At 42.2% G+C, this 27275-nt stretch overlaps 1 protein-coding gene across 1 annotated transcript; it reads left to right on the top strand.

Moving 5' to 3' along the window:
• Nucleotides 1–3536: 3536 nt before the first annotated feature.
• On the top strand, nucleotides 3537–22156 carry LOC307024969 (uncharacterized protein). The gene is made up of 2 exons (XM_079659509.1): nucleotides 3537–4006; nucleotides 20297–22156. Exons 1-2 carry the CDS (start codon nucleotides 3820–3822, stop codon nucleotides 21451–21453), a joined length of 1344 nt encoding a protein of 447 aa, XP_079515635.1. The 5' UTR covers nucleotides 3537–3819; the 3' UTR covers nucleotides 21454–22156.
• Nucleotides 22157–27275: the final 5119 nt, after the last annotated feature.

Below are 27275 nucleotides of genomic sequence, written 5' to 3'. Positions count from 1 at the left end.
TTTAAGAGAGAGAGGGGTGTGGCTTGTGCATGTGTGTTTGTGGATGGTAGAGCGACAGTGAGGGAACGTGTGTATGTTTCTGGAAGTGAAACGAGGAAGCAGAAAAACAGAGGTCTGTGATTTTGTGAAACAGAAGAACAGCTAAATAAATGCAACGGCCTCCCAAGAAGAGCTCGCCTCTCTCCAGTCATTTAAACTAAAGTGGGTTATTGAACCTGAAGCTTGTTGCTTCTGCCCTCCTCGACTACGGTCTGGGTGCCGACAGGAAAGTTCAACACACAGATGGCCAGTCCGCCCCTTTGTAGCATATTATTTCGATGAAAGATGAGCAGATCGCCACTGGGCTTTCAACTAAATACACAGCCACGCAAAGACTGCGGCATTTGTACAGGTCCTTATGGGTAGGCCATACTGCAATTTGTGAAGTGCTTTCCTCCGTGGTAAAACGATCAGCACTGCACCACGGAGGAAAGCGGCAGAAAGTCGCCTGGAGTTAAAGAGACTGAGAGCGGGGCTGCGTTGCGTGCATGGCGGCGGTCTCGTTCAGGATCCGAAAATACAATTTAAATATTTTGCACACTTATTCCACTTATTCTTACTCTGCCACTGGTTACGGTGTCACTAAGCCAGGGGTTGCCGACCCCTGGCTTAGTGTAAAACTCTCGCGAGAGTTTGCAAGTCACGTGGCTGAATAGGCTTGTTTGAGACGAGCTGCGGCTCGCCTCGAAAGTAGACGAGAATAGCCGATCGCAGCCGGGGCAGAGCCGGCGCCAGAACGAATCTAAAGGGAGGGCATATGATTTTCATGGGAGGGCACACAAAACCGTCACGTACTACGGGCCTGCGGCACAATATATATCAAACAGCAAGGCCAACAGCATTGCGTAAAGACACACACTTATCGCAAATACATACACAAATAAAGGGCAACATAGAAACCACTTTTGAAACATTGTTTGCGTGGCAACACAAACACTGGTAAATCACGAGCAAGGCACACACTGGGTAAGGATGGCAGCTTCCTCATCGTTGCACTCGGAGAGAAATACTAGAGACGGAGACGATGAACTGTTTAGCCCTCCTTGGGCATGGTTTATTTCTATGCACTGCAGGCGCATCCTTTCGCTCAGCCGAGGTCGAGCTAACTTAGGACATTATTTTGTCCAACTCTGCATCTTTGTGCAGCGTATACTCAAACAGTGATAGGAAGAGCCCACTGCCTGACTCGGACATGCTGTGGAGTGAATCGTGGTCACCTCTGAGAGGGAGTTGGTTGACAGCTAAAAAAGCTATAATATCAACGACAGCTGACACGTAATAACGGTTCCGTGCCAGCTGATCTGTGTGCACCAACTAATTTCCTTATTTGTTTCCTTGCGTATCTGTTTCTCTCTCCACAAACTCTCACATGAAATGTGTTTTTTGATGCGGCATGCCTTAGCAGTCCTTTATCAGTCTGTAATGCGTGTTTCCAGTCGCAAAAACCTTTGACAGTAAAAGCCGCATCAGATGAAGACGTATTTACTTTAAACTGTCTACAGGGGAAACAAAAGGCTGCGTCTGCTTTTAACAAATCTTCAAGCCATGGCCTGTTGAAGTACCATGCAGTGGCAAAAGTGCGCTTCTTTCCTGAAAACAATCTCCCTGGATAACAATCCAGTTTCACCTGGTTGGGTTTATTAACCCCAAGATCACCTGGGGGTGTTGGTCTTTGAGCGGTTGCTGGCCCAAAAGTAGCCTACCTGTTGATGTGCTGCAAGGTAGCGTCTGTAGTGGAGGCACCGGCACGGAGGAGGAGGATGGCGGGTGTGGTACAGGGTGTGGCAACGCAGGTGGTGATGGTAGGGCACAAGGAGCTGTGCCTCGGAGGACAGCGTTGGTGGCGGCCGCGTTGATGAGTCAAGGGCTCGCTGGGCTCGCTAACTCAGCCCCGGGGTTTGCCGAGGTCAAGCTTGTGACATTAACGGTACGTCTACACTACAGGCATCAAAAAATGCTTTCAACGCTTCGCCCATTCACTTGAATGGGGTGACGTAGAAGATTTTGAATCTTCGCCGAACTGCATTGTGGGGAGCATGGCATGGCTTTGCAAGCATCACGAGCATCTATCGGCATCAAAAGTTGAACAATGTTCAACTTTTGAGGCTCGATGCTTGGCATCAGCCAATCAAATTCCGTTTATGCAAATCCCGCCAGTGCAAGCTCAGCCAATCCAACCGCGTGCAAGCTGGGAGAGCCAGACCGCAGTTCATTTCCTCATATTCCAAACGAGATATTACGGTAGCAAATCACCCGGTTCTTTACGACCGGAACTATTTACCGGGATACAAACCGGAGGAACCAGGCATGGAGGGAGGTGGCAGAGACAGTGGGTGAAACTGATAGTTTTTTCGCCTGTTTGGAGAGTTTATATCCAGTTTACTTCGTTTTAACATTGCTATTGCTCTGTATGTCGGGGGCGGGAGATTCATGTGATTGGTTGCTCGCAAAAAATCGCCAAGCTTCAGACACGCCCAGCTTCAAGATTTTTTCATGCCTGTAGTGTAGATGGGCCGTAAGGCGTGCTGCTGCACCGGTAGGTGCAGGGTTGCCAGCAGCATCATCGGCTGCAGTTCTTTCATCGCTATTTCGTTTGAATAAATCCTTAGACCTTTTAAGCCAATTTCTGATGTCCATTTTGTAATTCAAACAGAAATGGGAGTCTACAGAATGCACAATAAACAAATCCAGAATAGGCGGCAGAGTGTGACGCTGTGATTGGTCTAAATGTGGACGAATCAAAAATCACAACAGACACATGAATTTATTTGACGTAGCCTGCGATTTTTTTTTAAGTTACTATCTGACATCACATACATCGTAGCATAAAAGTTCACCGTTTATTTATAATTAAAAAAATTAAAAAGATTTTTTTTTTTATTGTTATAAATAATAAAAAACGTGTTTATTGGGGAGGGCAGGAATGTCAAATGGGAATCCACGGCGCCGCGCATGAGCCGGGGGAGGTCTCAAAAAGCTCGCCTGAAGCTGAAGTCGGACAGCTCGGAGTCGGCGTCGGCTTCTTCTTCTTCTTCTTCTTCTTCTTCTTCTTCTTCTTCTTCTTCTTCTTCTTCTTCTTCTTCTTCTTCTCTCGGTTTTTTGGCGGATTGCAAACAACTTTAAGGTGCATACCGCCACCTCCGGAGTCGGCTTGATTCGGTTTGCATTTATAAAGAATGCACAAATGTGTTTAATCGTTAATATCAGATATGTAATCAGTAAATACATTTGTTCCTGCTCAAGATTAGATTCAACTTTATTGTTATTGCACATATTACAGGTACTGAGACAACGAAATTGTTATTTATATGTTATATTAATTATTTTCTGTTAGTTATAATAGTTTTGTTTTGAAAGAGTGGTTTTATTATTGATCCAGTAGTAGGTTTTAAGAAAACGTCCGGATGCCAATCCTTCTTAAAACCAAAAAGAAGAAATCCTTCCCGCTTTTATTTTGACGTCCTCAAACCGCACCGGAAGTGAAGTTCCCAGCTCTTTCTAACCTGGATCGAGGTGGCGTCTCGTCGCTACGGTTCTCTCTCTGTGTGTTCCTGAGAAAGTGTGTGTGAGATCCAGCACTACTGATCCATCATCTCTGTGTTTGGATAAACCTCCGAATGGACTTTGAGCTCTTTTTTCTGGAGCGTTTACCTCAGACTATAGGAGCTAGCTTAGCATGCTAGCTGGAAACACGTTAGCAACGCTAGTCAGATTGAGAGTTTGACGGAAAGAGAAACTGTGTGTTTAACGGAGTCTGCAGGAAAAGGTGATCTAGGAAACATGAGTAAAGTCCAAATGCTGCTGTCGTTGAAGAAGCAGCAACTCACTGCTGAAGAGATATTTGCTCTGTTTGAACAAACAGTAGCAGAGCTCGAGGAGGAGCTGTCTCTTTCCAAAGAGGAGAACAAGAGACTCCAGAAACTTCTGGACGCTGTTTTACAGCCTCAGCTTCGGATACACAGAGCAGGTCTGTTCCCTTTACCCTTAATTAACATTTTACACTCTTCAGTAGCACTTTATTATCACATTAATAACACTTTAGACCATTTAGCAGCACTTGCTGCAGGTAAGTAAAAGTACAAACACCACACTGTGAAAATCCTCCGTTACAAGTTAAAGCATTTCATATCTTTAAGTTTATCTTATTTAAGTAAAAGTATGTAAGTATTATGAGACACATGTACTTTATTATAATAATTAAAATGTATTACGGAAGAGCAAACCTACCAAAATAAATATATTTATAAAAATACATGGATTGAATAATATGCCATTTAATGTACTGATTTAAATATTACCCATACATGTAGGCACTAGTTGGTTAAATGTGACATACATTGATACTTTAGTTTTAATGTGCTTCTTTATTCACCTTTTCTTTTTAAATGTGTAAAAGCAAATAAAAACAAATACTTTGGATTAATTGAAATGGCGCGAGAATAACTCATAAATAAATAAATAAATAAATATGTTCAATAATAAATTAAACACATCTAAAATGTTACTTAATAAAGAATAGGGGAACTAGTAAAAAGGTCATTAAGTAATTAAAACGTTAATATAAATTAATGTAAAATCTCAATCAATTATTGCCAACATGTATTTATAATATATTCTGTGTGTATATATATTAGGGCTGTCAGTCGATTAAAATATTTAATCGCATGATTGTCCATAGTTAATCGCAAATTAATCGCACATTTTTTATCTGTTCTAAATGTACCTTAGAGGATAGAGGAATACGTTTCAAGTTTTTAATACTCTTATCAACATATGAGTGGACAAATATGCTTTATGCAAATGTTTATTATCATTTGAACAATGACAAATATTCTCATGAATATGAAACACAACAACCTCTGAACATGACTGTGTGTGTGTGTGTGTGTGTGTGTGTGTGTGTGTGTGTGTGTGTGTGTGTGTGTGTGTGTGTGTGTGTGTGTGTGTGTGTGTGTGTGTGTGTGTGTGTGTGTGTGTGTGTGTGTGTGTGTGTGTGTGTGTGTGTGTGTGTGTGTGTGTGTGTGTGTGTGTGTGTGTGTGTGTGTGTGTGTGTGTGTGTGGTTTGCCAAGACACTGAAATACAATAATGGATTTATCGACGATGTCAAGCAATGGCTTTCTGAAACTGGGAGACAACCGAGCAGCACCATTGCACATGCTCCCTCAATTGAGATATCTGATGAACACCAGCAACGTATGTCTCATGTTTCAAAACAATCTGGGAAAATGTTGAAACTTCTGAAGCACAAGATGAAACCAGGTCCAGTGTTTCAACTACATCATCATGCATCAAAGCTGAGGCTGACATGGCCGCTCTCATGGCACGACAAATGTTATTAAAAGACAAGCATGCATTGGATGAACAAGAGGAAGAGCTCAGGAAAAAGAAGGAACAGCTCAGGAAAAAGAGGGAGGAAGTGGAAGTGGAAATAGCCGCATCAAGGGCTAAAATTAATGTGTTAAGGCGCTCTGGAAGGTCTTGTGCTGTAGTAACCCATCTGTGTGTCCCAATGGCATGCATTCTTATTTGGAAAGGGGACGAAAGGAAGCCACACTCAGTGCTGGAGCAAAAACATTTGTGCCTGACACAAACAGGCCTACAGGTGGCCAGTCTGACGTACAGTTTTCGCACAGAGAACATGAAGTAGAATATGGACATCTGCAACATCAAGCCACAAAAAGCTCAGAGGCCAATATACATCAACAATCACATCCACAGTTACAGCACCAAAGCAATCACCCAGCAGCACTGGCACCAAGCAGCAGTGCTCAGAATCCTTTAATTCAGGGGTGGGGAACCTTTTTTGTCTCAAGGGCCATTTCCATTTTTACAATATCCTCGAGGGCCGTAAAAGTTATTGACCTCTCCTTAAAAAAACTAAAATCACAGCCCATTCATTTCGCCTTTCTTTCATGCTGTGCAAAGAAAAAGCAACCTCTTAATCCAGATATCTTACCATGACTCACGTGCACGGTTGTGGCATGACCACCAAAACAGAAAGATATGGACACAAGATGTGTGCAAATGTATTGTATGGGGGGGGACCTAACCTCCTCTAGGGGGGTCCCCCCCGGACCCCCCTATGCTCCCCCGGGAAGATTTTTTTTAAAAAGTTGAAGTTAAAAGCATCAATCTGGTGCACTTTAAGAGCAACATTAGGAGATCTATGGATACATCTCTCAACATCCATATGAAACAGAACTGTAAGCAGATATTTATTTTTTCTTTATGGATATTTTACAAATCACTCCTTTCAAACTGTATTCTTGTTTATTAATAACAACTCTTTTTACTGTCATATTGTATTTTATACCTGTTTACTTTATTCTCTTATTGTTTTATAATGATAATATAAAGATGTGCCTTTACCTCACTGGTTGGAGAAAAAGCTTCTTATATTTGTGAGCATAGCTAGCTAACCAGATGCTAATAACAACAAAGTTATTGACTGATCAGTATGACAGATGAACAGATCGCCACTGGGCTAACAACTAAAGACACAGCTACGCAAAAACTGCGGCATGTGTACGGCTCCTTATGGGCAGTCTATATGGCGCTGCTTATGGGTACTGCAATTTTTGGAAGTGCCGGAGTGGTGTTCTGGTGCTCTCCGTCAAAACTGCACCCCTATCAGACGAGACATATACCACTTGATGACACGTTAGGCTCGTGTTGTGTTCAAGGACCCTGATCTTGGCTAGGAAAAACAGGCACTCGCTTGTTTAATTTTTTTGCGGTCTAGATTTCTCTAATTTTTTTCTTTTTTGCATGTGTTTATAAGTTACCTCGAGGGCCATACCAAATTGTCTCGCGGGCCGTATACGGCCCGGGGGCCTGAGGTTCCCCACCCCTGCTTTAATTAATGTCTTGGAAAGACAAAATGAAATAACATCCATGTTGGTTCAGCAACAGTCTTTTTCTTTTCTGCCTAAAAGAGAAATTCAGATTTTTGATGGCTCTCCGTTTCAATATCAAGCATTCATAAGAGCTTTTGAGCACAGCATTGAGGAGAAGACTCACAACCCTAAAGACTGCCTGTATTTTCTCAAACAGTACACCTACAGTGCAGCCTTTGGAGCTTGTCAGAAGCTGTCAGCATATGGCCCATGACAGAGGATATGCCAAAGCAAAGGCTTTGCTACAGGAGCATTTTGGTAATGCACAGAAAATTGTTTCAGCTTACATGGAAAAGGCTCTTTCATGGCAGCCAATAAGAGTAGAAGATGTGCGAGCTCTGCAAGCTTACAGTCTCTTTCTGAGAGGATGCTGCAACGTCATGGGAGAGTTTGAATACATGTGTGAGTTGAACATGCCTAGGAATATGCTAGCCATCATAAAAAAGTTGCCCTACAAATATAGGGACAAATGGAGAACTCTGGCCGATGACTTACAGAAAAGGCAGGGCCGGAGAGCTACATTCATGGCTTTTGTTAACTTAATTGAAAGACAGGTGGATATTGTGAGCGATCCACTGTTTGTAGATATACAGGATACTCCACCAGCAGCAAACAAAGATGTGAGGAAAGCTAAGTTTGAACATCGTAACGTTCAAGGATGAGGGGAAGCAGCTTTGCTACTATTACGACAGCGGAAAAGAAAGTGGAACCTGAAATAAGAATGAAGGAGAGAGGCTCACTAGGTACAAGTGTTTGCCTGTTTTGTGGAGGTGGACATACACTGGATCTGTGTTTTCAACTGGAAAGAAAGGCTCATAGTGAGAAAATCGCTTTCTTGAGGGAACATGGTGTGTTTTGGATGCTTGTGTATTGGGCACATGAGTAAATACTGCAGGAAACGCCTCTCGTGCAAAGTATGCAGTCTGAAGCACCCAAGCATACTTCATATCTATCAGAACAGGGGTAGACATTAAGGGTAAAAAGCGACTGGCCCTCCGGGCCGGTGGAATTGTATTATCACTGGCCCCACCATTGTAACCACTGGCCCGGAACAGTCGTCCAAAAAAGATCGACTAATAATGAAGAAAATTAACACATTTGTTGCAATAGTAATTTATGCACTAACTACATCACTACTTGTACTACAACATTTGAATCATCAGTTCTTCCTCATTTTCCTCAATTGTTCATATTTGGTTTATTAAAATAATGATATTGTGGTCATTGTTAAAAAATGTCTGCTATTATTATGAGTATTATTATTTGTATAAAGCGCTTTCTGCCTTCCTGTCATCAGGAGTTAGAAATGTAATGGCTATAGATTATATTATAACCTTCATTCTCCTAAACTGATGGGACATTTCCCTATAGCCAATACCTTTTATATTTTCTACTCTTCACTTACTTGTCAGCATAGGTCGGCATTGATGTACAGAGCCGACAGAAGACCTTGTTCATATTGGCATCATATTGAGAGGTGCAGCCAGTGACGCGTCCTAAAACCAGGAAGTAAGCCGCTGGTTCCCTCGACAAAAAGCAATGGGATTTCTCCACAGGGTTTTGGAAAATAGCTGGAAATAAGGTCTGTGGAAAACAAACCTGTTTGATAAATGCACGTTTTGTTCAGCCGGATAATCTCCACATGTCTACCCTACTTTTATAATTTTCGAATCATAAATCTAATCGATAGATTATAAAAGGGTTTTAGGACGCGTCACTGCACCACTAGAAGCCAACTCCATTGATCAAGCTGGCTGAAACTTTCTCTCCCTCTTCTTCTCATGCTACCTGTCACTCTCCTTTAACTCCTCCGGTGACTTTCTTTTATTTAAAGATAGTTTTTTGCCTGGCGCTTGGCCTGTTATCGCTGGTATTAAAAACATTTTGGCGAATGGTTAGGTGGCGCGACAGTCTGTAGTGAAGGAGCGGGAGCCTGCTCGCGCTGCGCTCCGCAGCAAACAGCTGTTTGCTTTTCACCCAACAACGACAAGCGACTCACGAAAAGCTATGTTGTAGCGTTAATAAACGAAACAATTTAACAAAATTGCTAGTCAAAATACCAATACCACAGGAAAGATTTTTTTTTTAAAAAATATTTTTAGTGGCCCGAGCGGGCAAGTGGAAAGTACGTTATGCTGGCCCGGGGTGTCTAAATGGTGCTTCTGGGCCAGCGGGCCATTTATAATGTCGAGCCCTGCAGAAAGAGAAAGAAACTGACACAATGCAAGCTAAAGGAAAAGCTATAAGCAGTGCTCGGATCTCCGTTCAGTCCAGTGATCTTACATGGGGCGGTGAGCCAGATTGTACTCTCTCCATAGTGCCTATTCAAGTAAAGTCTAAGAAGGGACATGAAACATTCATAACATATGCCTTCCTGGATCTTGGGAGCTCAGCATCATTCTGCACGGAGCGGCTGATGAACAAACTGAATCTCAGGGGAAGAAGAACCGACATTCTCCTTCGGACAATGGGTCAGGTGAAAATAGTTGGAAGTCACATTGTTTCTGACCTGCATGTGGCTGGATTAGACAGCAGTGATTATTGTGAGCTGCCTGACACCTACACCCAGAAAACTATGCCAGTTCATCGAGGCAACATTCCTCGGCAGAAAGACCTCCAGAGATGGCCTCACCTGAAACATGTAATGATTACTGAGATTAATTCAGATGTGGACCTGTTAATTGGGACTAATGTTCCTGAGACACTGGAGCCATGGGAAGTTATTCAGAGTGTAGACGGGGGCCCATATGCAGTCAACTATGCTAGGTTGGACTGTCAATGGACCTCTCAGAGGAGACAGGAGTAGTGGAATTACTTGTGGACAGCCAGGTGTCACTGTCAATAGGATATCTGTTGCAAACCTTGAAGATATGTGGAAGCAGCAGCTAAAGGCTGATTTCCCTGAATGCAGTCAGGATGAGCAGATGGGACCGTCAAGAGAGGACTGTCACTTTATGGAGTACATCACAAATAGGGTTGGGAACCGAAACTCGGTTCCAGATGAGAACCGATAAGAAAATGCCGGGTACCGGGTACCCATACAAAATACACTTTCGGTTCTGCTTAACGGTTCCTAAACGCGGTAGACCCTGTATAAATACAGGGCGGACCTGGAGAATCACAGAACGACCGCTCGTCAGCGGGCCGTTGACGGCCGGCTCGGTACGCTGACGGCCGGCACCGCCCTTAATTTTTTTAAACGGCATCATGTAAGTTGCGCTGACAGGCGACAGAGGTCCACAGTTGCCCCACAGCGAGGCTCCCCCCGCCCTCCCGTAGACAGTTCACAAGCTCAGTCACTTCATAACACCAAAGATGGGTCACAGTAAACGCTCTGAAGTGAGGCTCCACTACACTAAAAAAGAAAAAGACAAGGCACAGTGTAATGCCTGTTAATAGCTTGCCACAGGCATAGCTCAGTTAAAATAAAGCACATCTATTGTGCAATATATTTGTATTGCATGTATATTTTTTTCATTTGTAACAATTTCAGTTAAAGCTTAAAAGAATAAAGATATTTTTGTTATCTAAACGTTTGACCTCTTTCTTTTACAATTTTGGAATCGAAACGGGGAATCGATAAGAACCGGAATCGATATGCAGAATCGCAACTTCCAACAGGAGTCATTTGGGGGGGCTCTTGGGAAAAAAGGTTGGGAACCACCAGTATATACCACACCATGGTGTATACCACCCAAAGAAGAAAAAGATCAGGGTCGCATTTGACTGTGCAGCTACATTCCAGGGAACATCGCTGAATGCGCAGCTCCTACAGGGACCAGATCTTACCAGCACACTGGTTGGATTCATGACAAGATTCAGAAAGGAACCTGTTGTACTCATGGCAGACATTGAAGCCATGTTCCATCAGGTTCGAGTAACATCTGAGGATTCAGATTTGCTGAGGTTTCTCTGGTGGCCAAATGGAGATCATCATCAGAACTTAGAAGAGCACAGAATGGTTGCACACCTGTTTGGAGCTACATCGTCGCCAAGTTGTGCTAGTTTTGCCCTTAGAAAGTGTGCAGAGGACCATCGGGAGCAGTTCAGCCCCAAAGTAATCAACACTGTCCTGCACAATTTCTATGTTGATGATTGTCTAACATCTGTGGTCTCAAAGGAGGAGGCAGTGGCACTCTATCATGACCTGTGTGGACTTTGTGCTCAAGGGGGCTTTCATCTCAAAGTGGATTAGCAACAGACGTATCATGCTTGCTGCTATACCTTTGATGGAGAGAGCGAAAGAAGTTAAGGATCTGGACTTGGATAATGACACACTCCCTGTGGAAAGAGCATTGGGCGTACAGTGGTGTGTTGAGTCAGATGTCTTTAAGTTCAAGATCATGATCAAGGACAAACCCATAACCAGAAGAGGGATCCTTCCCATGGTCAGCTCAATATTTGACCCATTAGGAATATTGGCACCTGTGGTCCTATCAGCCAAGATTATTCTCCAAGACTTGTGCAGAAGAGAACTTGGTTGGGATGATATTATACCAGCCTCAGCTGCACAAGAGTGGAAAAGTTGGCTGAAGGAGCTCTGCAATCTCGAAGAGTTTAAAGTTGACAGATGCCTAAAACCGGTGGATTTTGGAGAGACAGCAAGCGCATTTCGTGGCATCTGCAGGCAGTGGCAAGTACTTCCGGCATCTGCCACAGAGGCCGCTACTCCGTGTTATCTGTGGCAAGTATATGCCAGAGATGCCAAAACTTGCCGTGGCATTTGCGCATGCTGAACGGGAGTTGCCACAAGATGCCAGAGTTAAGAGAAGGTTTACAGTAGCTGCCACTCGCCTTCCGTGGCAAATGCTGATATTTAAACCCGTATTTATCGCGTAAAATGTCGCTGTTTTGGCATGACTTTATCGGACTGATCTGTACACGAGACTGATGATCTGTTACTGATGGTCCGATCTCTATTTTTCAAAAAGATTAAACATATGTTCTATAGATTTTACTCCTGGAGTAAATTCACAAGGTACCCTACAGTATACAAAGTCATTAAAACTAGCTGCACCTTTACCAGCTTTGATAACACTTTAATGATCAATCATTATAATGAAAACATGTAAAATGCACTTTAAGTATATTGTTATGCTAATGATTTTGCGCTTTTACTTGAGTAACATTTTAATGCAGGACTTTTACTTGTAACGGAGTATTCCAACATTTAGGTTGGCTACTTTTACTTCACACTAGAACCGCCAGGGGTCGCTGTATAGCCTACCTAAAACCACCAACGTGTCAAATTAACGAATGCATTGATTTTCAAGGTACAATGTTATTTTATTTATCATACTAGAACACAATGAGTGTTGCCACTACTCGCCGTGGCATGTGCCTTGGCATTTGTGGCATCTCCCACAGAGGCCACTACTCTGTGGCATCTGTGGCAAGTATATGCCACAGATGCCACAACTTGCCGTGGCTAGTCTATATGCCACAACTTGCCGTGGCAAGTAAATGCTACAGATGCCACAACTTGCCGTGGCAAGTATATGCCACAACTTGCCGTGGCAAGTATATGCCACAACTTGCCGTGGCTAGTCTATATGCCACAACTTGCCGTGGCAAGTAAATGCCACAGATGCCACAACTTGCCGTGGCAAGTATATGCCACAACTTGCCGTGGCAAGTATATGCCACAACTTGCCGTGGCAAGTATATGCCACAACTTGCCGTGGCTAGTCTATATGCCACAACTTGCCGTGGCAAGTAAATGCCACAGATGCCACAACTTGCCGTGGCAAGTATATGCCACAACTTGCCGTGGCAAGTATATGCCACAACTTGCCGTGGCATTTGCGCATGCTGAACGGGAGTTGCCACAAGATGCCAGAGTTAAGAGAAGGTTTACGGTAGCTGCCACTCGCCTTCACTGGCAAATGCTGATATTTAAACTCGTATTTATCGTGTAAAATATCGCTGTTTAGGCATGACTTTATCGAACTGATCTGTGATCTCTATTTTTCGAAAAGATAATAAATTATAATTTCTATTCAATTTTACTTGGAGTAGCCTACGTGGTTTGCTAAAATAAACAAACGTGCTATATCTATGATAGTAGGCTAAACATAGGCCTATATTGTAATTGTTACGTCCCAACTAGGGGAAGAGGAATGCAACACACACCAGTATGTAATTGGTAATAATTATAAGCGTTTATTTTAAACAGCTGGTAAACAAAATGGCAGGCATGCAGCCTGGAACAAACAAAAGGGCCAAAAGGGCACAGGTTGACAAATAACCAAACAAAAGGAGGACTCTAAGAAAGGAGTCTAAAGACATACAGGGAAAATAAATACTAATATACTAAATAAAGAACTAAACAAAACCTCACTTTAAAAGTGGTACAACTAACACAAAGAATCTATACAAAACCACAACTAAACTACAGGCAACCGTCACAGAATCCTAAGCTACTCTAAACACTAAATAAGCTACTCTACACTCTAACTAACCTACTCTAGACACTACTAATCAGACAAGTTTAACCACAGAACAAAGAGCAAGTAGCGAGAGGCATCTGTCCACATACAGAGCCTCCAGAATGATGATTGTCCCCAAGCTTTGTAATAATCTCCAGCAGGTGTGCGCCGGCTGTGCGCTGCGATTGGAGTGCGTTGGGCCCGGTGTGCTCCAATCGCAATCTTCAGGGGCGGACCAGGAGATGGCAGCCAATGCCGGGAGGGCAACCGCACAGCTCATTTACATAGAACACACACAGCTGAAAACACTCAGAGGACCAGAAAGGCAGCAGCCGTAACAGTAATAAAAAAAGAAATATTGGCGAGTGAGCGTTGCAACGCAAGCCCTTGGCAATTGTCGCTTCTTGAGGGGAGTTTCCACTGCTTGCTACGATAACCAGGTGTATTATTACTAGTAAAGACAAATCATTTAAAAATAAATATCTGTATTGACACAGCAACGTGTATATAGGCCTATTACATGTTTTCATTATATTGATCATTAAAGTGTTATCAAAGCTGGTAAAGGTGCAGCTATTTTTAATGACTTTGTATACTGTAGGGTATCTTGTGAATTTACTTACATACTCAACTAAAGCACAAGTATGCTATTGGTCGCCTGGTCGCTTGGCCATTGTGCTGACCGTTACCTGTGCAATAAAACAGGCGTACATAAGGGATGGATGGTGGCAGTTTTAGAAGGGGGATGATTTTAACCGTTTTTATTTCAGGGGGGATGCCATCCCCCCTCAACTCGAGTACCGAGTATTGTCATAACAATAGCACATTTATTTATTATAACAAACCACGTTCTCCAAGTAAAATCTCATATCAATTATAATGTTTAATCTCTTTGAAAACAAGAGATCGGACTATCAGTCCTGTATACAGATCATCAGTCCTGTGTACAGATCAGTTCGATAAAGTCATGCCAAAACAGCGACATTTTACACGATAAATACGGGTTTAAATAGCAGCATTTACCACGGAAGGCGAGTGGCAGCTACCGTAAACCTTCTCTTAACTCTGGCATGTTGTGGCAACTCCCGGTCAGCATGCGCAAATGCCACAGCAAGTTGTGGCATATACTTGCCACGGCAAGTTGTGGCATCTGTAGCATATACTTGCCATGGATACCACAGTGGCCTCTGTGGGAGAAAGACTTGTCAACCCTCCCGATCTTCGCGGGAGACTCCCGATTTCATTGCCCTCTCCCGGTTTCCTCCCGGGTTCATATTTCTCCCGCATTTCTCCAGATTTCTGACAAAATCCGATTTTTACTCCGGACTGTTTCCACTCAGACTTTAATACAGCTACACCATTGTTTGGTTTCCATGGTAACACGTCTCTTTAGTAGCGTGCGCAACTCAAAGTCTGAGAGGGTGAGGCAGATATTCACAGAAAACAGAACAAGAATCTCTACGAACTACTCTACTCTCTGCTCATTCCTTTCCTGTACAGGTCCAGCCCACGCATATGCTCCATCAAGGATGGTGCTACAGGCCGCGAGGCATTGCACTTAGAACTACAATAAGCATGTTAATGTTAATCTAACAGCTCCGGCGATCCACTAGCATTCCCCCACCCCCCCCATTTTGCATTTTGAAATGCTCCCGATTTCTGGGGTCTCAAGGTTGGCTAGTATGGTGGGAGATGCCACAAATGCCAAGGCACATGCCACGGCGAGTAGTGGCAACACTCATTGTGTTGTAGTATGATAAATAAAATAACATTGTACCTTGAAAATCAATGCATTCGTTCATTTGACACGTTGGTGGTTTTAGGTAGGCTATACAGCGACCCCTGACGGTTCTAGTGTGAAGTAAAAGTAGCCAACCTAAATGTTGGAATACTCCGTTACAAGTACAAGTCCTGCATTAAAATGTTACTCAAGTAAAAGCGCAAAATCATTAGCATAACAATATACTTAAAGTGCATATTACATGTTTTCATTATAATGATTGATCATTAAAGTGTTCTCAAAGCTGGTAAAGGTGCAGCTAGTTTTAATGAATTTGTATACTGTAGGGTAGCTTGTGAATTTACTCCAGGAGTAACTATAAAGTCTGATTTAAGACTTGATTATATTTATCATCATTAATCACAATCTGTAGTAAGTAACTAAAGGTAGCGTATTCAATAAATGTAGGGGAGTAGGCTACAATTACACAACTTACCTCTGAATTGTAGTGGGGTAAGTACTAAGTAACATACCATTTACATACTCAACTAAAGCACAAGTAGGCTTTTTCTAAATCACAAGTACAGTACTTGAGTATACAAGTTAGCCTATTTCCCACCTCTGGTCAACAATGTTAGATCTTTATGTCAACTTACTAATAATATATCTTGAGTATTATCATAAAAATAGCACGTTTATTTATTTAAACAAACCACGTTCTCCAAGTAAAATCTATAGAACATATAATGTTTAATCTTTTTGAAAAATAGAGATCGGACCATCAGTAACAGATCATCAGTCTCGTGTACAGATCAGAACGATAAAGTCATGCCAAAACAGCGACATTTTACGCGATAAATACGGGTTTAAATATCAGCATTTGCCACGGAAGGCGAGTGGCAGCTACCGTAAACCTTCTCTTAACTCTGGCATATTGAGGCAACTCCCGTTCAGCATGTGCAAATGCCACGGCAAGTTGTGGCATTTACTTGCCACGGCAAGTTGTGGCATTTACTTGCCACGGCAAGTTGTGGCATCTCTGGCATATACTTGCCACAGATACCACGGAGTAGCGGCCTCTGTGGCAGATGCCGGAAGTGCTTGCCACTGCCTGCAGATGCCATGAAATGAGCCAGGCCCTACTGGGATTTTGGGGAAGTGACCTCTGCTCAGCTACACCACTTCGCAGATGCAAGTGAAGATGGCTATGGAACAGTGACTTACCTGTTATTACATAACATCAAAAGACAAGCACACTGTGTCTTCATTATGGGAAAAGCTAGAGTGGCCCCATTAAAACCAATAACCATCCCTCGAATGGAATTGACGGCTGCCGTGGTTGCAAGTCGTATGGACAAGATGTGTAGGAAGGAGCTGCAAATGCAACTTAAAGACTCCATCTTTTGGACTGATAGTACTTCCGTACTGAAGTACATCAGTAAAGAGACATTAAGGTTTCAAACCTTCGTCGCAAACAGGGTTTCAAAAATATGCAGCGTATCAAATCCATCTCAGTGGAGATATGTTCCCACCGCAAGCAATCCTGCCTGGGCTTCCAGGGGAGTCAAAGTGGAAACGCTCCTGAAAGATGACACATGGGTGTCTGGACCTCAGTTTCTCACTGGACCTGAAGAACAGTGGCCTGTGAACCCTGATGGCTCTGAAATGGCACCAGAAGACCCTGAGGTCAAGATAAGTCTGAATGTGAATGCTGTGCAGGTTGAAAAAGAGATGGATGCTGTAACCCGATTGATCAATCACTTATCTTCTTGGATTCACCTGAAGAAGACGGTTGGTTGGATCCTTAGGTTGAAAAATCTGCTGCTGTGCCTTAGTCGGAAGAGGAAGCAATTGAGTCTGACTCTTGCTCAGTCTGGCTTGAATAAGGAACAACCAGACCGAGAGATAAAAAAGGAAATGCAGACTATCAAGGCTCAAGTGGTCTCTGGTTTTCTTTCTATTGTGGACCTCCGAAAAGCTGAGAAAGAAATTATCTGCTTTTGCCAAATAAAAAGGTTTCCTGATGAAATCAAAGGCTTGCAAAAGGGAGAAGGTGTGAAAAAGACTAGTCACATCTACAAGCTCAACCTAGTACTTGAAGAGGGTGTTCTGAAAGTGGGAGGACGTCTCAGTAGAGCAGCAATGTCTGAAGAATCTAAACATCCTGCTATATTGGCAAAAGATCTTCACATTTCTGACATCATTCTACGGCAAGTACACCAAGATGTGGGACACGGTGGTCGTAACACATGCTATCTAGCCTGCGACAAAGATACTGGATTCCTGGTGCTAGTGTGGCTATAAGGAAAACCCTGTCAAAATGTATTGTTTGTCGGCGACTAAATGGAGCTCCAGGAATGCAGCAGATGGCAGATTTACCTCGAGACAGAGTTTCTCCAGATTAACCTCCATTCACTCGTGTTGGAGTTGACTATTTTGGACCTTTTGAGGCCAAGCGAGGAAGGAGTACAGTTAAAAAGTATGGTGTTCTCTTCACATGCTTAACAGTAAGAGCCATCCACATCGAAGTTGCTTCATCCTTGGATACAGATTCCTTTGTTAATGCTCTTCGAAGCTTCGTCGCAAGACGTAGACAAGTATTGGAATTACGCTCAGATAATGGAACCAACTTCGTCGGAGCTGAGCGTGAATTGAGAGAGGCAATAGAAAGGTTGAATATTGCTAAAATCAACAACACCCTCCTTCAGAAAGGAATAAAGTGGACTTTCAATCCCCCTATTGGATCCCATCATGGAGGAGTATGGGAAAGGTTGATCAGATCTGTGAGGAAGGTTCTGAATTCCAGCCTGAAGGCACAGAACCTTGTTGAAGAGTGTCTTCACATGGTTCTTTGTGAAGCCGAATCCATCATCAACAGCCGTCCCATAACGAGAGCATCCACAGATCCCCAGACTTGGAAGCACTAACCCCTAACCATCTTTTGCTGCTAAAAAACAAGCTATCTTTTCCACCTGGACTGTTTCATAAAGAGGACATATATGCTCGCCGAAGATGGAAACAATTTCAGTACATCTCAGACTTGTTTTGGAAACGATGGATTAAGGAGTACTTGCCTCTACTCAAGGAGCGACAGAAGTGGTCAAATGACAATCGCAACTTCATACCAGGAGATATTGTGCTCATAGTCGATGACTCAGCACCTCGCAATTCCTGGCTTACAGGAAGGATTGTACAAACCATTCAAGAAAGAAGAGGACTTGTACGTCACTTGCAAGTGAAGACAAAAACTAGCTATCTGGACAGGCCTATCACAAAGATCTGCCTTTTACAGGAAGCAGAAGAGCCGTGAGGATATTAGTGGGTTATTTAACTTCATTGACATTGACGTTTTTTCTAACTTTTTACTAAGTGATAGTAAAGATCACTCCTTCATAGGCTAAAAAACTATATATTTTTTATTTTATTTTATATTTTTTTGCTTAAAGAAGAAAAGGGCACTTTCACAAAGGACGTTGTTATCCTTGATTGTCTCCTACATAATTTTCCAGTTGTGTAATTATTATGTTGATATAATCAGGGGCCGAAATGTAGGAGCCACATATGAAGCCATTTCTGTGTTTGTTACGATACATGTTTTTTGAGTCACTATAGGTGGTGGGCTTGTCATTGGATTTGTGTGGTGACGTTTGTGCTTATATCCGGTTGCTTTTACCTGCGCACTTGGTAATAGATGGGGGAGTGAGCTAGAGATACAAGGATATACGCATATGGATATGGAATATTGCATTTTTGCTTTGGAAATAAAAGGTCAAACGCATACTTTTGGAAAGACTGAGTTTTTGCGCGTTCAGTGCAGTCCCTCGCGGCACTTTGTTTAAGATTACTGCCGCAATATTTGGGTTTGTTCTTCAGATGACTGTGACGTTAACATGTAAGCTCAATAATGAACTCCAGCTCAACCAACCATATTGTAATATCTAACTAATCATCATGAAATATGACATTATTATTTGTAATATACACGCATCTTATTGTGAGGTTGATTTCACATACACTACTTCAACGTTAGCTTGTCTCCATACTTGAGCATAGCCAATTTAAATTAACCTTAGTGATGCATACAGTTCCTACCTACATAATAAAATATCTCTCTAAGTTACAAGGATGACCTTCTTTTATCAACCTCAAACAGAAGCCGTTTGTTCAACAGTATTATCCCACTTAAAGCTTAACACTTGTCTATTTCTTTTTAACCTTTATACAGTCTATGATTTTAACTTGGAGGCTACTAGTAGCATCGTTAGAACCGATGTAGCTACTAATCGCTTAAATGCTAACCCAAGCCTTAACATTAATTACGTAGCTGATTAAAATCATTAACACATAAAAGTACTCGAATTTCACTTACCACAAAACCTGTTTTGTCTGTTTCAACCGCAGAGCGAGTCCGATATATAAGCATGAAGAACAAACAACCACGGCCGGCTTCAGGTTGTGTTCCCTGGATGAACTGAACAGGCAGAGTCCCTGTAGCTAGCTTCACGGAGCAGCTAGCAGAGAGACAAGAAGCTAGCAGCAGAAGTCACTTGACAGAGCCGACACTCAATGTGACCACACCCTAATATATGCATAACTTTAAGGCTTAATATTAATTAAACAGATGAGTTGAGAAAAAATTCACCCCCCCCCCCCCATCCATATTCACGAAGGGGGGATCTAACTATACAGAGAATATGGTTTTTTGAACCACGATGTAAACATGTTTATTTCTGCTGTAAAGTTGGGCATGTTAACATGGGGGGTCTATGGAAATTGCTCCCTTCTGCAGACTGCTCCTACTGGCCACTAGATAAACCGCAGTGTGTGGCACTTCCGTATTGGCGTCCCGGCTCTTGCCCAGAGTTTGCCGCTTGGTTTGAATGCAGGATTTTAATTTGTAACAGAGTATTTTAATTTTATACTCTAGGTGTAGTGTATCTGTGAACGATCCCAAATACAATTCCTTGTTTATTGCAGCTAGTGCTACGCCAGAAGAAAAAACCCTTTTTCATTTTCAAAGGGGCTGGGCTACATAAGATGAATTGAGACAACAAAAATGCACATTAAGTAGGACAAAGATAGATAATGTGAAAATATAAAAACAAAGGCATTAATTAGGGCTGAAAGATTTCTCCCATTGTAATGGTGATTAGATTTTTAAATGCTAACACTTAACAGTTTGTTCTGACTGTGTGTTTCCTGTTTCCTGCAGACGTCCAGCAGCTGGTGGTGGTTAAAGAAGAGCTTCTCCCTGACCAGCAGGAGTGGAGCACCAGTCTGGACCAGGAGGACCCAGAGCCCCCCCCACACATTAAGCAGGAACAGGAGGAACTCAGGGTCAGTGAGGAGGTGGAGGAGGCTGATATCACCAAGTCCACTTTCACTCCTGACCCTGTGAAGAGTGAAGATGATAAAGAGAAACCTCAGTCCTCTCAGCCTCATCAAAGACAAACTGAACACCTGGAAAAAGAAGCTGATGGAGATGACTGTCGAGGACCAGAACCAGCCAGGAACTCAGATCCAGAGAGCAGTTTACAACTAAAGACTGAGGACGACACTGGAGACTCTTCTGAACCTGACACTGAAGACAGTGCTGATTGGAAAGAGACCAGAGAACCTGTGTCAGGCTCAAACTCATTGAAAAATAGACATGAATCTGTCAGTGATCCACGACGTAGTGCTGAAAATAAACCATTCAGCTGCTCAGTCTGTAAGAAAGCTTTTTCAAAGAGTGGAAGTTTAAAGTCACACATGAGAGTCCACACAGGAGAGAAACCCTATAGCTGCTCAGTTTGTACCAAATATTTTGCACAGAGTGGAAGTTTAAATAAACACATGAGAGTCCACACGGGAGAGAAACCCTTTAGCTGCTCAGTTTGTAACAAATATTTTACACAGAGTGGGAGTTTAAACAAACACATGAGAGTTCACACAGGAGAGAAACCCTTTAGCTGCTCAGTTTGTACCAAATCTTTTGCGCTGAGTGGAAGTTTAAAGGAACACATGAGAGTCCACACAGGAGAGAAACCACACAGCTGTACAGTCTGTAAGAAAGCTTTTTCACATAGTGGATGTTTAAAGGAACACATGAGAGTCCACACAGGAGAGAAACCACACAGCTGTACAGTCTGTAAGAAAGCTTTTTCATATAGTGGGAGTTTAAATAATCACATGAGAGTCCACACAGGAGAGAAACCCTTTTACTGCACAGTTTGTACCAAATCTTTTGCGCTGAGTGGAAGTTTAAAGGAACACGTGAGAGTCCACACAGGAGAGAAACCTTTTCGCTGTACAGTCTGTAAGAAAGCTTTTTCACAGAGTGGGAGTTTAAAGGCACATATGAGGGTCCACACAGGAGAGGAAATATAGAGCTGCAATGTTTGTGACAAAAGATTAAAATGGCATAATCGTTTCAAAAGACACAAGTGTGTTGGTCGTCAGATGCTTCTGTAACTGTAAGGGAATACATTTGTCTATTTTGTGTCCTGATGACCTAATGCTGTTACATGTAATACGTTACTCCCTAAGCCTGATTTCATCCACCTGCAACCGATTCACTAATAATCACAATTTTTTATTTCTTTGACCCCATGACTCGACAACTTTCTTGTTTAATAATCGTTACATCTCCTCAGGACCAAGTTTCCGTGTCCTGCCTTTTACCTGCTGATCACCCACTGCTCATTTAAGGTGGACTGACCTATACAAGGGACCAGCTAGTCTTAGTGTCTTAATGCAAACGTTTTGTAAAGTGATGCTAGACCAAAGACGTGCTGTTGGGCTGTGTGCTCTCTGCAGGACGGTGTCTGTACTCAAAGATTGTTTATGAAATGAGAGATTCACTCTGTTTTTGTTGTCTAAACGACGCAGAGTGATACGTCTTCTTTCCAGCAGATGGCATAAATGTTACATCATCCAGTTCAACTGTCATCCACACATTCATGATTCAAAACAACAATGTGTAAGATATGGCTAGTAATTGACTATTTCAACAGAATGTGATGTGTTGTTACAGTCTTGAGGCCATGTCCAATATGTTTATACTTTGTTTGATTAAATCTACTGAAATGAGCATTCAATGACTAAATTATTCTGAATTACTGTCATTACATGATGGGTTTGCATTGCAATATTAGAACGCATAAAACCCAACTTTATTTCTTCCAAGTTGCGGGTGTTCATTGTTTAGAAGTCCGCTGTGTTTCATCCAAGCTTCCACTTCGTGCTCCGATAATGCTGAAAGTATATCTATGCCACAATTTTAGATGCGGATTTTGTTAAACTAATACGTTTGCGCTGTGGACCAACACTATACATTGACAGGGAAGGGGGTAGCAATAAAGATAACCATTAAACAGTTACACAACATAACATAAATAATATTGATAGCAGCGTCCCTAGCAACCACCTCGGTAACAATGAAAACGTTGTATAGACACAATTTCCTGAAGTAGTCTTCGTAATAACTAGCAAACTAAAGATCATGTACATCCACTGCACACATAATCTGAAATAACAACTCATATTTCTCGCATCAAATTACATCAAAACGCATTTTAATGGCCAAACTAACTTTAAAATAGGCATTTTACACCGAGAATAAAACAAAGTTCGGCCATGTTTTTTTTTTCTGCAGAGAGAAATGTGAAGATCACGTGACATAGACGCCAGCCATTGGAATGAATGGTGAAAAAAAACGTAGGGATCTTACAATTTCAGAGGCGTTTTTGTAGAAATACTACGTCCAACGTAGTTATTACACGTTTTTTTGTGAGACTGGGTTGGCACGGCTGCCTTGCGCCGTTCTCAGCGCCTGTTTGTGCATTATAGAGAGCGCTCGTTAGGGCAGCCTCTGTCTGCACAGCGGCTGTCACACTGGCTGTGTGAGGCTGTTTCACAGGCTTATGTCTCCTCTGGGGTGGAGCCGCTGGAGAATATCAATGTGCACTCCACCAGAGGAATGTCCTCCTGCATATTGGGCCCTTTATCATTTCTCTAACTCCCCTCCTTGACTCCTATCCTCGAGACTTAGTCCCGCCCACAGGAGATGCGAGCGGAGGAGCCGAGGAGGGGATTCGAGGAGAGAGGAGGGGAAGCAGCAGGCGGTTAGAGAAATGAGAACTCCTCTCCTCTGAGCAGTCATTTTAAAGAGACGTCCATTAATGATGACAGGAGGCACAGCAGCACTCTGTCTGCTGGACAGATGTGTTCATGACGACTTATATTCTCGTAGTCGAGTCCAAGTCCGAGTCACCAAGGGAGAGTCGTAGTCCAGTCCGAGTCCAAGGGAGAGTCACCAAGGGAGAGTCGTAGTCGAGTCCGAGTCCAAGTCCGAGTCACCCAAGGAGTGTCCGAGTCGAGTCCGAGTCATCATTACCTATGTTCGAGTCCGAGTCCAAGTCTGAGTCACCTAAGAAGAGTCCAAGTCAAGTCTGAGTCACAAGTCTTCATGTATTAATCTTCGTGGATGTGTTGAAATGTAGCTGCTCCTCTACATTGCAAATATCCTGTCATATTATACTAATCTGTCTATTGAACTGCTTTGAAGCGAGTTTGGCTACAATTATTGTAATAGGTGCTATACAAATATTACATGACATTACATTGCATTTAGCTGACGCTTTTCTCCAAAGCGACTTACATTAAATATAAAGCTTATTAATAATATTAATATTATTATTATTGTATATAATTAAACTATACTTAAAATGATTTACCTTTTAGAGAAGTGATTATATTTGTATGCCAATATTTTTCTGTGGTAAAGTTTTCGTTTTGCACTTTTATTTTGATAGTAATAAGATCGGGACTTTTACCGGTTAAATCGGTTTACTGATAAAGATTTAGCCCCAGAAAACACATGGCTACTTAGACGTCATTCTGCATGTTAAGTAGCCATGTGCTTTCGTGTTATCTGCTGAATCTTTATTTATTGATTAGATCGTGTTACTCTGATGATAGTGTTCAAGACACCATTATGTCTGAACTCTGTCACGATTATTGTGTAATGACGCTGATGAGCAGAGGAGACACAGAAGGGAAACAGGTGAACACAATCAGACAATTAGACACACCAGGAAAACTAACGACAGGGAGGAAAACACAGGGAGAAAGACCGGACAATATACAAGGAGGAAAACATGACAGCAAAACACCCATAACAAAGACATATAAAAATTAAAAACGTGACATAACACAAGAATCGTGACAAACTCGATCCTTTCCACATAACGAGCATTTTTTGCGCTGCTCTTTTCCAATGTGGAAGCAGAATGTGTGAAAGCATACAGCACGATGTGGGGTGTCTCTCTAGACATCTCTAGACTGGAATAGCGGGGCCCAGTCCGTGAACTCGCCTCGCAGGTGCACACGACAGGATAGAGGACATCAGACTCCAGAGAAAACTTGCTCGAGTCCGAGTCCAGGACTCCATCTCTGGTTTGGGTGAACTGATCCTTTAAAGCAGACAGTGGAGGGAGCTCTCTGAGTGATGAAGCCTGAATGTATCTCACTTAAGATCCCCTACTAGAGCAACACACTCTTACTCCATAAACATCCAGGAGCGACGCTTGGTCAGGGTCCCCGAGGCGTGCAGTTGTGACGCTCCTAGACTCCTTCAGCTTCATAAAGGGACGCAAATAGCTTTCAACTGATTGCAATGTATTCCCATCTGCGGCGGGATTTGACTCTCATGGAAGCACGGCATTCGTTTGTGTCAGCTGCCCTTAAGGCAATGTGAGCGTGCATTCCCATTGGATAACGGAGAATTGTACACCCGGAAGTCATTTCATTTTCATTTCAAACCTTTATTTAGACAGATTGGTCCCTTGAGATCATCGATCTCATTTACAAGGGAGACCTGCATCATTTAGTTCCACATGAAACATAAAAACAACAAACAAACAAACAACAGAGGATATCATATTTACATATTCAACATTTACAAATACCCAGAGTGTCAGAAAGCATTTCATTTAGATGTGCCTTAAATACATTCAGAGAAATAAAAATGCTCAATTTCAATTTTGCCTGTAGACTGTTCCAAGCAAGTGGAGCTGCGCATATAAAAGCTGTCTTACCTAAGACAGTCCTTACTCTTGGCACATCTAACAAGACTATATCCTGCGATCGCAGACAATAGCTGCTTGCAACGTTCTGCTTTATCAATGAACAGATATAATACGGGAGTTTGCCCAACATAGCTTTATAGATAAAAGTGTACCAGTGACTGAGCCGCCGTACAGTGAGTGATGGGAAACCTGCCTTGGTATACAGTGTACAGTGATGAGTAAGTGCTTTACAATTTGTGACAAATCTCAGAGCACTATGATACGCAGCATCTAGTTTGCTCAGGTAGTTGGCAGGTGCATTCAACAAGTAGGATCTGATATTGGTAAGTCACTTTTTGCAGATGATGGAGCTATTTGGAAAAGGGACAGAAATGTAAAATATATTGTAGCTAAGATTCAGGAAGCCATTACGGAAATTGAAAGCTGGTCTCTGACACGGGGGTTTAGATTGTCGGTGGAAAAAACTGAAACTTTATTTTTTACAAGGAAAAGGATAGGTGAGGAGGTTAGGTTAAAACTTTATGGACAAGATCTAAAGAAAGTGAAGACATTTAAATTTCTGGGAATATGGTTGGACGAGAGAGTCACATGGAGAACTCACATTGATAAAGTCGTAGATAAATGTAAAAAGGTTTTAAATGTTATGAGGTGCTTGGCAGGCACTAAGTGGGGGGCTGATCAAGCTGCTTTGAGGAACGTATACACGGCCTTAATTAGATCAGCCATAGAATACGGACTAATAGTGTATGGGTCAGCTGCATACTCTTCTCTTCAAAAATTAGATAGAGTCCAGGCACAAGCACTAAGGATATGCTGTGGGGCAGTAAGATCTACACCAGTGTCTGCACTTCAGGTAGAGGTCGGAGAAGTATCTATTTCTTTGAGGAGAAAGCAGTTAATTGTTAATTACTGGGCAAATCTACAGCGTCATAAAGATACTCACCCTACTAAACAAACTGTACAAACAAGTTGGGAAAGTAACAAAATAAAAAAAGAAAGTTTTTGTTTTTGTGTTTCGGAAATATGTAAGGAATTCAAAGTTAAAGAATGGAATATTAGTCCGACGGTGTTGTTATCAGCTGTTCCACCATGGTTGCTACCTCAACCTATAGTAGATTTGTCACTAGTGAAACGGGTACATTCAATGAAAAACAAATTCAATGTACAGGCTTATGTGAACACTGTTCTACATGAACAATATGGGCACTTTATAAAAATATTTACTGATGGATCCAAAAATCCAGAAAATGGTCTAACTAGTTGTGCATTTTATGTTCCTGAGTTAAAAGTCAAAGTGGGAAAGCGTACAAGTGATCACATTGCAGTATATACAGTAGAGATGATGGCTATCTCTCTAGCACTTCAGTGGGTAGAGGAAATACAGCCAATGCGAGTGGTCATTTGCTCTGAATCCAGTGCAGCTCTGGAGAGTATAAACAACTTCTCTTCAGAATGTCGTCAGGATATTTTACATGAAATTTTACAAAGCATGTTTAGGTTAGTTCATCTGGGAATTGTTGTTCAATCTGTGTGGGTTCCAGCGCATGTGGGCATTAGAGGGAATGAAATAGTGGATCAACTGGCAAAATGTGGTTTGAAAGCAAACCAGATTGATATTATGGTACCCATCAGTAGAGCAGAAGTCAAATCTTTTACAAAAGTGGTTATCAAGCAACAATGGCAAAAACTATGGGACAGTAACACCAAAGGAAGACATTTATATCAGATACAAAGGGAAGTAGGAACAGGAAGCACGTGAGGGAGTAGTAGAAGAGAACAGAGCATTAACAGCAGGATAAAATTGGGACACTCTGGACTAAACTCATCACTGCATCTGATTGGAAAACATCCAAATGGCAATTGTGATGGTTGCCAACAACCAGAGACAATACATCATGTCTTTTTTAGCTGCCCGGATTATAACAGACAAAGATTCATTCTGAAAACTGCACTGGAACAACTCAACATCAAGGACATGGATTTCAAGGCAATATATGAAAGTAAATCAAGAAATGAAGCAAACAAGCTGATCTTCAAATTCCTCGAAAAGCACTGGTCTGAGGACAAGGATTTAATATGAACATGCAATAACTCAACAGTAGGTGGCGATATATGCTCCAA

This window comes from Notothenia rossii (genome assembly GCF_949606895.1).
Source record: "Notothenia rossii genome assembly, chromosome: 1".
Classification (NCBI taxonomy): domain Eukaryota; kingdom Metazoa; phylum Chordata; class Actinopteri; order Perciformes; family Nototheniidae; genus Notothenia; species Notothenia rossii.
Note: the sequence above shows the minus strand (reverse complement) of the source record. Positions and strands in the feature narration are given on the sequence as shown.

What these genes read in the sequence shown, in the direction of transcription:
- LOC307024969 (XM_079659509.1), top strand. Translation starts at nt 3,820, where the DNA reads ATGAGTAAAGTCCAAATGCTGCTGTCGTTGAAGAAGCAGCAACTCACT. An exon ending in GCTTCGGATACACAGAGCAG is followed by an intron (nt 4,007 to 20,296) that starts GTCTGTTCCCTT and finishes TGTTTCCTGCAG; the next exon opens with ACGTCCAGCAGCTGGTGGTG.